This window comes from Amyelois transitella, chromosome 4, assembly GCF_032362555.1.
Source record: "Amyelois transitella isolate CPQ chromosome 4, ilAmyTran1.1, whole genome shotgun sequence".
Classification (NCBI taxonomy): domain Eukaryota; kingdom Metazoa; phylum Arthropoda; class Insecta; order Lepidoptera; family Pyralidae; genus Amyelois; species Amyelois transitella.
In genome coordinates, this window is record NC_083507.1 from 760,737 (window position 1) to 775,892 (window position 15,156).

Consider the following 15,156-nt stretch of genomic DNA (forward strand, 5'->3'; position numbering starts at 1 on the left):
GAGACCTTGCATTTTTGAGAAACCAGTTCTTTTACACCTTGGTGAAGAGCGGATTCTGTAGAGATTTTGTAAATAATTGAAATGTTCTTTTTGACAGATTCTAAGTCAATTTGAGTGATATGTTCGTTACTGCGTAACACTTTCTTTATGTTTAATATTCAGGTTTAAATTCTAATTTATTAGAAAGGTGTATTGAATTGTATAATTATTATACATTTTCTAGCTTTGAAGTTATCTATAATTATAGTTCGAATCTTGTACATTTTCATTTCCCAGGTGATTACAGGAAATTAAAAATGTGTAATCAAATCTTGTTGATTTTGATCAGTCAGATGATTTGCCATTAGGTATTTCAGGACACAAGAATCACATGGGCGATAATCTGTGATTCAGTGAAATCAAATGTCACATCAAAGTGGAATAAACCATTAGCAATTTTTCACAACATACAGCAATTTCTAAAATGAATGTATCTATATGTATCGAAGTCAACACCGTTTAAATTCTATCGAAAGCCGCCGGCCATTTGACACTTGTTCTTCATAACATGACATTACACGACAGCTTTCATCAGCCGCGGACACAACCTAGTCCCACTCCAACCACTATAAATAGATCGTATCCAGTAATACTAGTCTCCGACTAAATACAAATCACATTATCATACCTTCACTACTAGCTACTGCAATACGCTTCCGCGTAACAGACGTCGTTCACTTTCACTAGCTAGATATCAAAGTCGTTCTATTAACAACTCTAATGTTAACACTTAGAGTGCATTTGTTGATTGCCACTCAACTTTTTTTCGAATGTGAATTCGGGTGATGAGGTATTATGAGCTCAGTCGTGTATGACATAACGTTGTGTTTTGTGTAATGCTGTGCGTGTGACGGCCTCGCCAAGGCCGCACGTATACATCGTTGTATTTACTTTCTCTAGCGGTCAATGGTCATTGGAATTGTGTTTGGGTGTTCTTTTTTCATCTTCATTATTTTGATATATTCAAGGTCGTGTGGTATGTTCAGGTAAATTATTATAAATTGCTAAATTATTTCTAGAAACTTTAATTAATCTAACTAAATTAGCATCCTGGCGTATTTCATTACTTATGCGGTGTTATATAATTTAAGATATAGGTATACTGCTGTTTATAAACACTTTATGGTCTAAATGTTTTTCTTTTTGGTGCATAAAAGATTTTCCACGTCCAGTAATCGCAAATTTTATTAAATGTGGTTGGTCGTCGTTAACGTGCTGACATTTTTTAACCCTAACGCATTGAAATGTTCATCAATTCACTTTTGGGCAAAAACGTACGCACCAAACAAATGTCTTAACACGAGACACTACTTAATTCTAGTGATAAATTCAAAAGCATTGCGAAAATAGTTTATCTGTGGTTCCCGGCACCAATACAAAAAAAAAAAGAATAGGACCACTTCTTCATCTCTTTCCCATGGATGTCGTAAAAGGCGACTAAGGGATAGGCTCACAAAGTTGGAATTTTTCTTAGGCGATGGGTTAGCAACTTGTTACTATTTGAATCTCAATTATATCATTAAGCCAAACAGCTGAGCGTGGCCATTCAGTATTTTCAAGACTGTTGGCTCTGTCTACCCCGCAAGGGATATAGACGTGACCATATGTATTTATGTAAAATGGTTTCTCGTGGTGAATTGAGATCACAAGTTTCCCTCATTTTAAAGTCTGCATGATATTCTAATTCGCTGCATATCTAATTCAATCATCTGTCTTTGAAAGGTACACTAATTGAATGCAATATTTTTCTTTATTTAAAGTGTATAGAAAAGTTTGACATACTCGTACAAATTTTTACTTAGAATTGATTGATACTTGTGAATTATAAGTAAGAATACTGTAAACTATGACAATTGGAACGTGGCCTATCAGTATTTTCAAGACTGTTGGCTCTGTCTACCCCGCAAGGGATGCATGTATGTATGTCTTGTCTTGTTCGTTGTTCTATGTTTATTCTTATCAAGTGTGTTCCGTTTGACATATTCCAGATTTACAACTTAAATATCCCCTCACAAATTGTAACAGAATTATGCAACAATAATTCACATAGCTGACATAATGCACCATAAATATTAGATATTAATAGAAGATATATTTATGTGGGGGAGTTGTTGTAGGTACTTAGATGATTTATTTAGCTTCTCAACGTGCGATAGCATTTTAACTACTGTGCTAGTGGCGGCGTACACAATGCCACTGCATGTGTGGTCTTGGTCAACCATTGTTCAGGAGCCCTTGGCCGAGGTGATCCAGCTATACGGCAAGGTCCCTCAGCGGTATGAGACTTCGATCATCATAAGTTACGTTCCTAACTTATTAGAAGTTCAAGATACAAATATATAAATATACTATGCCCGCGACTTCGTCCTGAAATAGTTACTTTGGACATCATTGAAGCCCTCAAGGATGAATAATTTTCCCCGTTTATTTTTTTCACATTTTCCATTATTTCTTAGCTCTTAAAAGTCGCCTTTAACATATCCTTGGGAAAGAGATGGAGTGGTCCTATTATTTTTTTAATCAGTGCCGGGAACCACCACACACATGTATTGTATGTAATCTGAAAAAAAAACTTCAAGAAATCTTCATACGTCAAAAGATTAGACCTTTTACAATTTATTATTGTTTGACCAGCATTTTGGATCTAAAACTAAACTTGTCAGCTAATTTGAATATGTAATATTGTTAACAATAGATGCGTCCTCACGTCTTTGTCTACACAACAGCCAAGTGAAAGTGAACAAAATATGCAGCGCATCGCTTCTGAGACATTTCTCCTTGCAATTCCCAATTTTAAAAGTCTCCGAGCGACGTTAGCTGTGAAGAATGACACTGGAAAGTGAGTTATCTTTTGATCTGTCAGTACGACGACAGTTTCAATATCCAAAGCTGGTGCAGATTCATACATACATACATACATAAAATCACGCCTCTTTCCCGGAGGGGTGGGCAGAGACTACCTCTTTCCATTTGCCACGATCTTTGCATACTTCCTGCGCTTCATCCACATTCATAACTCTCTTCATGCAAGCTCAGATTCATTTTTCATATTATTATAAGTAGTCACAAATATATCGGTGTGGTTCCCGGCACCAATAGAAAAAGAAAATGACCAATCCAGCTCTTTCCCCATGGATGTCGTAAAAGGCGATTAAGGGGTAGGCCTTTAAACTTGGGATTCGCCTTTTAGACGATGGGCTAGCAACCTGCCACTATTTGTATCTCAATTCTTTTTTAAAGCCAAATAGCTGAACGGGGCCTATCGGTCTTTTCAAGACTGTTGGCTCTGTCTACCCCGCAAGGGAAATAGACGTGATTATATGTTTTAAAGTTAGTGTTTTTGTTAGACAACTAATGTGATATCTTGAAATAAATAATTTTAATAGGATTAGTCGTATAATTTATAACGTGCGTTACAAACTAACATATTAAACTTAAATATTCATAATAATACGTAATAATCGAATCATATTTCAGAATGTGTCCAAATTCCAAATCGTAAACAAATATTAATGTAATTCTGTAGGTCAATACAATTACTGCGATGGTTCCTACTCGAATAATCGGTATCACTGACCTTGCTCACATAATCGACGAATCCTTGAATGGAGATGATAGCGCGTTGAAGGTCATCACGGCTCTAGACAATGATACTATTGACATAAATATCGACATCAAAATTTTAAGTTTGGTAGACGACATAATTTTTGACAGTAACATAATGTACCTAATGTACGAAATTGTAGTAGACCGCTTGAAAAGAGTTATGAATGTGGATGAAGCGAAAGAAGTATGCAGGGATTGTGGCAATTGCAAAGATGTAGTCTCTGCATGCCTCTGTGGGAAAGAGGCTTGATTTTATGTGTGTACGTAAATTGTAGTAAGTGGTACCTAATAATGATCCAGAAATTGGCAATTGTTTGAATGATCTACGAAATCTAATTGTATCTAATTCTAAACAACTTTAAAGGTTATTAATGGGATGGAATCGTGTAGTTTCAGCTTGCATCTCCTAGAAAGATGCATGATAATTACGTGGATAAGTTTGAAGATTGTATAGTCCTTTAGGTATTTCATTCAGGGTTCTTTTCGTACAGTAATGAATCCCATTTTCCATTCAGTATTGCTATCACGCTTGCCTTTGCCTTTGCCTTGGTGCTTGTTCACGGTTGCGATTCAACCTTCGATTCTTACGAAACCATCGGTTTTCCTTCCGTTTGTTACTGGTACAGAGGTAATTGTTATGCCGGCGATAGTTTGTAATCGAGTGTAATATTGTGCGATCCAATGAAGCCTGGCTTTTGATTATTGGAAAATTTTCCACAAGCTGTGCCAAGTTTTCATATGTTATGTTCTATTATGATGGTGAGGTAAGATTTGTTTATTTATTAGTTGTTTATTTGTAATATACTCATTTTATTAATAGAAATCTTAGATATAAATTGTTAGACAGATACCACCCTCTTTTTATTTGTTGAAGCCAGATGCAATGCTCTTGAAATTTATATTTTATTAAAAGTGTTTTTTCTCTATTACTAAGTTTATTTATATCTGTCTCATTGTTTAATTTTTATAATCATGTTTCAAGTACTTGATTCACTAAAGAGATCCTTGTAGATCTCCAAACTCATCTTGTTCCGAGTAAGATTTTGATTTTAAAGGTTCTGTTCTATTTACACACGCATAAAATGAAAATAGTTTTCTATTTTGTACCACTTCAAAAATAATTCAAAGCGTTTTCCGCATTCTTTTGGGGGTTACACAATCTTTGCATCTAAATTATTTAATGCTTTTGTATTTAACATTTAGCCATCATTATAGCGACATGACTTATAGTAGCGAAGATAATTTTGGACTCTGTAGTCTTTTTGTTTTGGTCTGCGAGCCAGAGTGCTAGGTTAGCAATAGTACAGGGTTCGTTTCAAGTAAAAAGACTCACATGACTACCCCTCTGTCGTGATTTTTATGTACGTGATGTTGAAATAGCATCATTTGTGACCATCTCTGTCGCCGTTAATAAACCACTAACGAATTCCTCGTGCCAGGAGATATCAACAACAGTGTAAAAATAGTCAGCAATCACGTAATACGTCGTTACTGGACCGTGCCCAGCGCCCTTCGCCTTGGGCTCAGCATGCCAAGTGTCTCCGGCCGCGACTTCTATTAATCTCGGTGGGATGTTTGCGAATTTGGTCATCCCGGAAGCATTGTCATCAATATCATCGAGTCGAATAACTGTTATCACCGTTACGAGTACTATTATTTTGATTTTCTGTAGACGAACTATATCATGCCAAGTTTCCACGGTCGCAAAGTGTGATGTTGGTGGAAAATTTTCATGTTTGGATATCCCGGAAGAATTGTAGTCTATATCATCGAGTTGAATAACTATAATCATTAGTACTACTATATCCAAAAATGTCGTAAAAGGTGACTCCTTAAACGCCTCTTACAGTACCCACGGGAAGATATGGTGTGACGCTATTCTACTCTGCCGGCACCACACGGCCGAATTATCATACCACATAGTTACACTATCAAGCGCAGATGAACAAAACAAACAAACACACAAATGCAACTGATAAAGGATCCATTGATATAACAGATGCGGCGTGGGAACACAACATTGTAGGAAGAGCATTGAGATATGCAATTTAGTAATCATAGGAGCGGGGACGGGCTAAATTGCAGTGACTTCATGACAGGTAAAGGGCCATCATGACGATTCACGCCTACTGCTTTAACAGTATTTTTCCGATGATCTGTGTGGCATTGAAAATCGATTTCTTAAGGATGATGAAAAGTAAGATGAACTAGGCACTGAAGTGGCTAGATCATTTAAATACTTTGTTTGAAGTTTAATATGCTGCCCACGTCCCTGTGAGCAGATTTTTCACAACTAATATTTCTAAAGGTACACTATCAAGACAATATAAACAAAGTTTCACTTCGAAAATCATTCGCGACTAAACCACACGCATGTCGACTTAATACTTTTTCTATCACAATCTAAGAAATGGGTCAACTTAGTCGTTCCATTCTCAAATAGGACCCTTTATGCAGCTCTCTTGGATAGAATAAGGAATCAAATGTTTCTTTTTTATTAAAAGTATGTGTGCAATAAAATTATATGCATTACGCACTGGTTACTGCATTTTGATAGTCACTTTGTATTTATTATTTCATCATAAGTTATTCAATATCCTTAAAATCTCATGACTGTTTTTCTGTCTACCTCATAAATTATACAAAGTCCCAATTTCAGGGCGTATCCTTACATACCTTACCTTACTACTATACCTTACTTACTATACCTTATTCTGCGTAATCAGTTCTATCTTTTTATAATATTTGAACATCAAAGATTCCCCCATATTTAAGCAGCATGACGCGAGCAAATCGCATCCCACATGCCCGTTGGCTTGGCCATGGAAATTTGCGTCATGCGTCTACAATACCTACGTGTGTCGTATTTTCACAATCCTGTCCTTAAATTAACAGCACATTAAAATCTCATTTCGGAGCAAGTTACTGAGATGGCGGCCTCGGGACCAGAATTTAGTCACATTCTGTTTATATTTATCTGATTCGCGATACTTTGTCGTGGTGTGATTATTAAAAGTACTGATTTATCAAAAATATGATTGATTAAGGTGTAAATATTTAATTGGTTGGACATTACCTAGAGCTGAATCATTATCATCATCTGGGTGTGTTCCCGGTTGCATTTTTGGGGTATTATCATCTTCGTTAGGAATAAAGACACGAGGTGTGTTGCTTGAGAACCCTAATCTTCTTCCTAACCTATGTAGATGACTTGACACCATATAAAGTTATAAATACTCCGACGACAGCGAGAAATTAATTCCGGTAGCAAATTGAGAATTGAGGAACTACACTCAAGGTTACTGGTTAAGCTGACCTCTTGATCCTCAATCTTAAAAATATAAATCAACAGGACATTTTTACCGTTTTAACCCCGCTCATAATTGCGCCGCCAAAAAAGGCCAGAGTAGCCGACGCACAGACCAAAATGGCTGCAGTATTTAAATCTTCCGGGTGGAAAGTTGCTCCGGGCAAGGTCGTAGCAACTTGCGTGAGGACACTGTGACACTGCCCGGCTTTTGTTGCTGTTGTTTTTTTATTAATATAATCTTTGCAATATTAATTTTCATATACATTTGTGTTTCGGATATTTTGAAAGTGACACTTATTTAAATACTGAATGCAGTTTGGGCCTATGCGATATGTATCAGTTATGGATGTGAAAAACTGGAATTAAACCCAGTATCCCTACCTAGTACATTTGTGTTTCGGATATTTTGAAAGTGACACTTATTTAAATACTGAATGCAGTTTGGGCCTATGCGATATGTATCAGTTATGGATGTGAAAAACTGGAATTAAACCCAGTATCCCTACCTAGTAGAGGGGAAGGTCACGTTACTAAAATATCCTTAAATATGGAAGTGGAAGGTTTAAGAAATTGGGGAAGACCGTGATGTGTGTTTAGCGTAAAGGATAGAATGAGTAGAAAGGGAGTGACCAGTGAGGTGGCAAGTTACAGAAGTAATTGGAAAAATATAACATACTGTGCCGACCCCACGTAAAAAAAGATAACGACAAAGAAGATCCATACCAAAGCAAAAGTGTAGCAGAAGCAGCGGAACATACTGTGGCAGATTTTTTGACGACGTCAATTTACAAAGGATACATGCATGAATTTTAATTTAGTGTTATTTGAGCGTGATCGATTAATATTAAGAAATGTAAGTTATTGTCTATTAAAACAATGTAATTTTGTTTTCGAAATGTGTAATAGTCGTCCTGATATAATGTGATTAGCGCATGTATCACATTTTCCAGCTGTGTCTAAAAAAAAGTTCATTATACTCTTTTCAGCTTGCATTCCATCATTATCTACAAAAAAGGTCATTATTTCACAAGGTGCTTCATGCAAATTTATGACACGTTTTTTGATCAATTTAATAATAAAATACTGAGGATGGAGAAGCCAAAATACAATAAGACCTTGAACGAGCACTTTGAATTGAAATGGCTCACGTCGAGGCCAAGACGCCTTCCGTTTGATAAACACTTTATATAAAGCTGACTGAATTATATGTTAGTTTACGAAGATCCGTCCTTGCCCAGTTCACAGACATGTGCGCATGAAAAAATTGTTCGGAATGCTAGAAATGACGTTGGGCCAAGAATACGCCCTTGCGGTCAGCCAGAGTATTAAAATGCCGTAAGTTAGCAAGGATACTGTTTATGGTTGTTACATTAGAAAATATTAAGTGGGTGCTATTAGAATAGAAGATTGTGTCTTCTTCCTCTTAAAAAGTGGAAAAGTAATCGGACATAATAACAACAAACAGTATTAACAATGTGCAATGTGCATGTATGTATGAACCATGAACAATGATGGACAGTGAAAAGGTCCTGACTCAGCATTATGTCGCAGATGTAGACACCGCGACGCTGATAATTCTATTACTAAAAAGGTGATAGTAATTAATTGTTGGCTTACCAGCAAATATTGACGTTTGGTATAACTCTATCTTAAGTCTTGGATGTTACTGAACACATTTGGTGTAGGAGCGATCCTGTGCCGCAGAATCGTATCTGTAACAAACAAAATATAGTTAGAATAGAATAGATTTATTTTCAAAATTGGATACAAGGTATCACTTATTATAACTACTGCCGCTTCCAAAGCGCATATCGCGTGTAGAAGAAGCGGCGGAACAAACGACAATGCAGTTTTTTCACCGAACGTCAATTTACAAATATAGATCTCTTAAATCTAAATCGTGGACGAATGCACATTGTTGAATTAAGAACTAATTATGTCAACACGAATAAATAACATATAAGTTATACTTTAGAAATAAATGTTTTAAATAAATCAACTAATTTAAAAACTCAGCATGTTTTAGTTATGATTTCAAATTATTTCTTTTCTACTTGTAAGCAGTGTAATTCGACTGATGTACGAGTAAGTATGCTATAAAGATTGATTGAACTGAATTAAATTGAGTACACTGATTAATTATTTAGATTTAGAAATAATACCAATCACTTCTAAAAAAATAATTATTAATAAAGATTTCTCTGCTTACGTTACCATCATCAGTTGTTTTCATAACATATATTTCCATATCACATATCCCCATACAGTCTTTTTAAAACTGTTGGCTCTGTCTACCCCGCAAGGGCCATAGACGTGATCATACGTATGTATCAGATGTTAACGTGATAAATATGGAACTTCCTCAGGATTTAGTATATCCATTGAAACAGAAAAAGTCTAGTTCATAACTACTACTGGATCGGTTTAGAATTGGCCAAGTTAATTCCCTACCAAAGGAAGAGATTCAAATTAAGAACCCGTCTTAAAGTCGTTTAAATTTAGAACTGTCACAGATAAGTAGACGCTTAAAATAAAAGATTCGCAAAAAAAAAAGAAAGTATTATGTAGATTTCTTGATCTGAATGATTTTATGACTTAGTTTACGATCAATTAAATGCGTAACGGGCATAGACTCTACACACGTGGTACCAACACGCAAGTTTCGTTTGGCGAAAGTTGGACATATAGTCGTTGTTTATTTATTTATTTTTTTTAAATACATACATACATATGGTCACGTCTATATCCCTTGCGGGGTAGACAGAGCCAACAGTCTGGAAAAGACTGAATGGCCACGTTCAGCTATTTGGCTTAATGATAGAATTGAGATTCGGATAGTGACAGGTTGCTAGCCTATCGCCTAAGAAAGAATCCCAAGTTTGTGAGCCTATCCCTTAGTCGCCTTTTAAGACATCCATGGGAAAGAAATGGAGTGGTTCTATTCTTTTTTTGTATTGGTGCCGGGAACCACACGGCAAAAAAAACATACATAAAATCACGCCTTCTTCCCGGAGGGTTAGGCAGAGACTACATCTTTCCACTTGCCACGATCTCTGCACACTTCCTTCGCTTCATCCATATTCATAACTCTCTTCATGACAGAGACATATGTTTTGTCCCACAGATAATAACACGGAACGCAACAGGAATAAGGGGTGAGCTACACGCAACACTGGTGGCCTTCGACAAGCAGTGGAACCTAGCCTTATGCGACGTGCTGGAGATCTGGAAGAAGAAAGCCGTGAAGAAGCGGAAGGTGCCGCCTTGTATGGGTAAGATGTTTCTTTTTTTCTTAACGATTTTCTTCACTTTTAGACATTTCTGCCGTGTGGCTGACGGCACCAATAAAAAAAAGAATAGGTACACTCTATTTCGTTCCCATTGATGTCGTGAAATGCGGCTAAGGGATAGGCTTTTAAATTTGGGATTCTTCTTTTAGGCGATGGGCTAGCAACCTGTCAATATTTGAATCTCAATTGTATCGTTAAGCCAAACAGCTGAACGTGGCATATCAGTCTTTTCAAGACTGTTGACTCTGTCTACCCTGCAAGGGATATGGTGCCGGGAACCACACGGCGAAGTGTTACAAAGTTGAGTTTTCTTTTAGTTCTGCATTAGTGACCCCCTATTTAAGTGGGGCTGACGATACACATCGTAATCATGTTATCGCCGTTCCGTGGAGATAAATGGAGCATCCATCATTTTGCATTTTTTGTTAAATCTTATATATAAAATTCTCGTGTCACAATGTTCGTTTCCTTATACTCCGAAACGGCTTGACCGATTTTCATGAAATTTTGTGAGCATATTGAGTAGGTCTGAGAATCGGCCAACATCTAATTTTCATGCCCCTCAGTGATAAGGGTTGTCCACGCTTAACATATTTTAACTAGAAATTACTTAAAAATTATTTAGTTATATGGCAAAACAACGTTTGCCGGGACAGCTAGTTTCTTACAAATAGAACATAAATAGCATTTTTCAAATAGCATTTTTGAACGTTTTATACAGGTACACCCGTCCCGAAAGGTACAGCGGCGAAGATATCTGCCGTTCCTCCAATCCAGGAGACACCTTTGGGGGGTGGGGTGTGGGAATGTACGAGGTATCTCCCCCAAATGCTGGTCAGGGGAGAACACGTGGTGCTAGTGAACATAGTGGAGCGATGATTGTAACTTTTTTTTCGTAAAATGTGTTAATTTATGAGGACTTTATGATACATAAAGTTAGAGGTATATGTTTAATTAGGTTCGTAAAGTTTTTGATTAAGTTGAGGATTAGAAAGTTAGTGTTATTAGAGAAAAAAACTTAAATGTTACAAAAATATTTTAAGTTTAACTTCGTGAAGAAATTGTACAATATATTATAATTCTTATTATTGATTTTTATTATTTAAATACAATGTTTCGTTCCCGTGGAAATTTAGGTATAAAAAGTACTTAAATTCTTCCCGTTAACCAAATTGCATCCAAATTAGTCTAGTAGATTTTGCGTAACAAAAACATCTACACACATTCTTGCAAACTTTTGGATTTATGATTTTACTAAGATTAGGATATTGTATTTTTAAACGTTGCTATTCTGAAACATTACTAGTGCAATGAGGGCTCTACACTACAGTAACACTATGGGCAACCTATGAATATGAATAAATCTAATGACATTGACATTTATGAAGCCCCCAAACCGCGCTGTCAAATGTCAGATGCAAGAATGCAAAGATATACAAAGGGCTGTTGCTGGCTTGCTTAGGTTAGACCAGATACCAATGTAGGAAATATATACTTACATACATACATTTAATCACGTCTATATCTTTTGTAGAGTAGACAGTGCCTTCACACTGAAAATCCACATTCAGCTGTTTGGCTCAATGATAGAATTGAAATTCAAATAGTGACAGCCCATCGAATAAAAGAAGAATCCCAAGTTTATAAGCCTATCCCTTAGTCGCTTTTTACGACACCCACGTGAACGAGGTGGGAGGGGTCTGTTCTTGTTATTAATTTAGCAAATACTTAAAACGAAACATAAGCAAATTAACAGGGATACTGAATGGGAACATTATTGGAAGTACATTGAGACCTTACTCGTCCGGTAAAAGGCGTGATTTTATGTACGTAGATATGTATAAGTATTCATCTTCATAAATCAACAAGCTAATGAACTCAGCTATTTCATGGCAACAGAAAATCCGAAAGAAATTTAAATTAAGACATTGGGAAAAACAAATCAACTCTCCATTAATGAAGGTTTATTTATTTATCATAAATGTTATGTAATTAAGAATCGACATAAGAGGAAACCTCGCACGGCCACGGCCATCTTTGTTATCTCAGTATTGTTTAAATTAAAAAATAAAAATTCAACACAATGGTTTGTTTGAATTCGGCGCGAATTTATTCTTTTTTTTTAATTTATAGCGCGCCTTGGGAAACTCGTGAATTTCGGCCTTACCTCAATGGAAGATTGTGTGTCTGTTAATTTATTTATAGTTTTTTAGCAACACGGAGACGATAGTAGACTTAATGGTAAATTGATGGAATTTTAATTACTTAACATTGCATCAATGAATGCTGTCGACTGAATGATAAAGAGGCACAATAATCTATACTAATATTATAAAGCTGAAGAGTTTGTTTGTTTGTTTGAACGCACTAATCTCAAGAACTACTGTTTCTATTTGAAAAATTCTTTTTGCATTGAATAGACCATTTATCGAGGAGGGCTTTAGACTATATAGCATCACGCTGCAACTATAAGGAGCAAAGAAATAATGGAAAATGTAAAAAAACGCGGAAAATTATTCATCCTTGAGAGTTTTAATGATGCCCAAAATAACTGTTCCACGCGGACGAAGTCACAGCTAGTAATTGATAAAATAAATATAAAAGTTTCTTGTTCACTTTGAACATTTACGAAGCAAATTACAAGGCTGTTGCTGTTCATATGCCTAAAAACTAAAAAATTCTAAACAAGACTTTCGTACCAATTAGGTACTTAAATCATTGAGGGTCTGAAAAAATGGCCTGATTGTATAAACTTGACAGTAGAAAACGGTTAAAATAACCAAAGACGAAATAATTTTGCTCTTTCTTTGCTTTATAGCCGAAATAAAACGTTCTGAAAACGTCACAGATTAATTTTCATCAAGATGTTTTCAGTAGAGTAAATTTTTTTTAAAATTTTATTTCTTCCGTGACGTTAAAGATAATATATCACATCATTCTCATGTCACTTTGCGTTATAGATACGGGTTAAAGCATGTGTATAGTAGTACAGTGTAGTGTTATCGTTGCTACCCCAGCGTGGGTGATTGGAGCCCGGCCAGGGGGCGTCGCCCCGGCGGCCATTGTCTCATGTTTAATCGGGATAAAAATACACATGATGCATTGAAATTTCGCATAAATATTTGGGTTTTTTTTCTCTCCTAGTTTTGGTCTAAGATTGAGACCATTTCATTTGAAAGAGAAAAATATCGACGAATTGTAAAACTTAATTTTAATGAAGCTTCTTTTCTCACGCAAGTCAATCAAAGGAGAAGGCTTCTTACATACACACTTACATAAAATCACGCCTCTTTTTCGGAGGGGTAGGCAGATACCACATCTTTCCACTTGCTGCGATCCCTGCATATTCTTTCGCTTCATCCACATTCATAACTCTCTTCATACAAGATGGTCGGTTTCGGGTACTCTTGACCTGACCTTTTGCTAGAACGTCTCCGATTTAATCAAGGGACGTTCGTCTAGGCCTTGCCACTCCAACAGTTCCATTCTCACTCCCTTTGTACATTTTCTTAGTCAACCTGCTTCTTAACTTTGAATTATTATCTAACCCGTTATTATCCATTATCCATACAACCGTAGCATGGCCCTCAAATCTTTGCCGAGTAGTAAACCCTGTCTACCCCGTAGTATACTTACATAATATATGTATTTAATACTTAAAGTTGGGAGAACAATCAAGTATACAGGTCCTTTGCCAAAAGTAAAATTTTATAGATTAAAAAATAGGTAATACTATACTTTTTTAAAGAATGTTCGTGTTTGAGTAATTTTGTTTTTATATCACTTAGGATCGGATCTCGTTAGTGTTACCCTTCGTTGTCAGTCGGCGCCTACGCAGCCATCTGGGTTTAATCCGGGAGCCATGGTCGCGTCTAATGATAAATTACCGACAATAGATGTCCTTAAGGATTGTATTCATATCGCATATCCGACCCAGGTCATGAAAACAGGAAGTCATTATGATACATATATATCTGACAGTTTGTCTGTCAGAATCTTAAGAAAAGTTATTTATTTAAAACAATACAAATTAAAAAAAGACATTGATCTAAGAACTCATGAAGAAAAGTTTACAATATACTAGGATACATATAATCACGTCTTTATCTCTTACGAGGTAGACAGAGCCAACATCCTCAAATAGACTGAAAGACCACGTTAACCTATCGCGTGAAAGTGTTCCAAGTTTATAAGTTTTTTCCTTAATCGACTTTTACAATCTGCACGGCAAGAGAAGTGCCGCGAGTTGTACCGTGTGGTTCCCAGCACCAAAACAAAAAAGAATAGGACCACTCCATCTCTTTCCCATGGATCGACTAAGGGGTAGGCTTAAAAACTTGGGATTCTTCTTTTAGGCGATGGACTAGCAACCTGTCACTATTTGAATCTCAATTCTATCATAAAACCAAATAGCTGAACGTGGCCTATCAGTCTCTACAAGACTGTTTGGCTCCGTCTACCCCGCAAGGGATATAGACGTGATTATATGTATGTATCTATGTATGTCAAGATATGGCGATAGATTTCAAAACTACGTAAACTGGCCGTATATAAATTTGTACAGATTAAAAAGAAATTCGAATTTGGAATGATGGCGTGAAAGCATGCGAGCGAGAGGCCGATGCGGCAGTCGAGCCGTGGCGGGCGGCTCGCGAGGTCGACGCTCGGTCGCCGGCGGTCACCACGCGGCCGCGGGAGCGACGCCCGCATACACCCCGCATGAAAATGGGAAAACAATTGCAAACAATGCGTAGGCATAACGCTTCCGTGTTAGGGCACGCCGTAATGGGTTTATGGGAGATGGTTTCTGTAAATGTAACGTTGCGATCAAGACATTAATGTCAAAAAAAAAACTTGAAATCTTAGGCGGTTCGTATGTAAAGATACAATCTAAAATTAATGGCTTTTGGA

At 36.5% G+C, this 15,156-nt stretch overlaps 2 protein-coding genes across 2 annotated transcripts in view; one reads left to right on the forward strand and one right to left on the reverse strand.

The window, feature by feature from the left end:
* Positions 1-12,400, forward strand: part of LOC106132930 (U7 snRNA-associated Sm-like protein LSm11) — a 55,481-nt gene extending 43,081 nt beyond the window's left edge. Inside the window, exons 3-4 of the mRNA XM_013332502.2 lie at positions 10,080-10,227; positions 10,967-12,400. Of these exons, the coding sequence (XP_013187956.1) occupies positions 10,080-10,227; positions 10,967-11,124 (306 nt within the window). The 3' untranslated portion in view covers positions 11,125-12,400. The remainder of the gene's footprint in view (positions 1-10,079; positions 10,228-10,966) is intronic.
* LOC106132928 (ecdysone-induced protein 74EF) overlaps positions 1-15,156 on the reverse strand; it is a 217,507-nt gene that overhangs the window by 171,518 nt on the left and 30,833 nt on the right. The window contains exon 2 of the mRNA XM_013332500.2: positions 8,573-8,667. The gene's annotated coding sequence lies outside the window, so the exon portion shown is untranslated. The remainder of the gene's footprint in view (positions 1-8,572; positions 8,668-15,156) is intronic.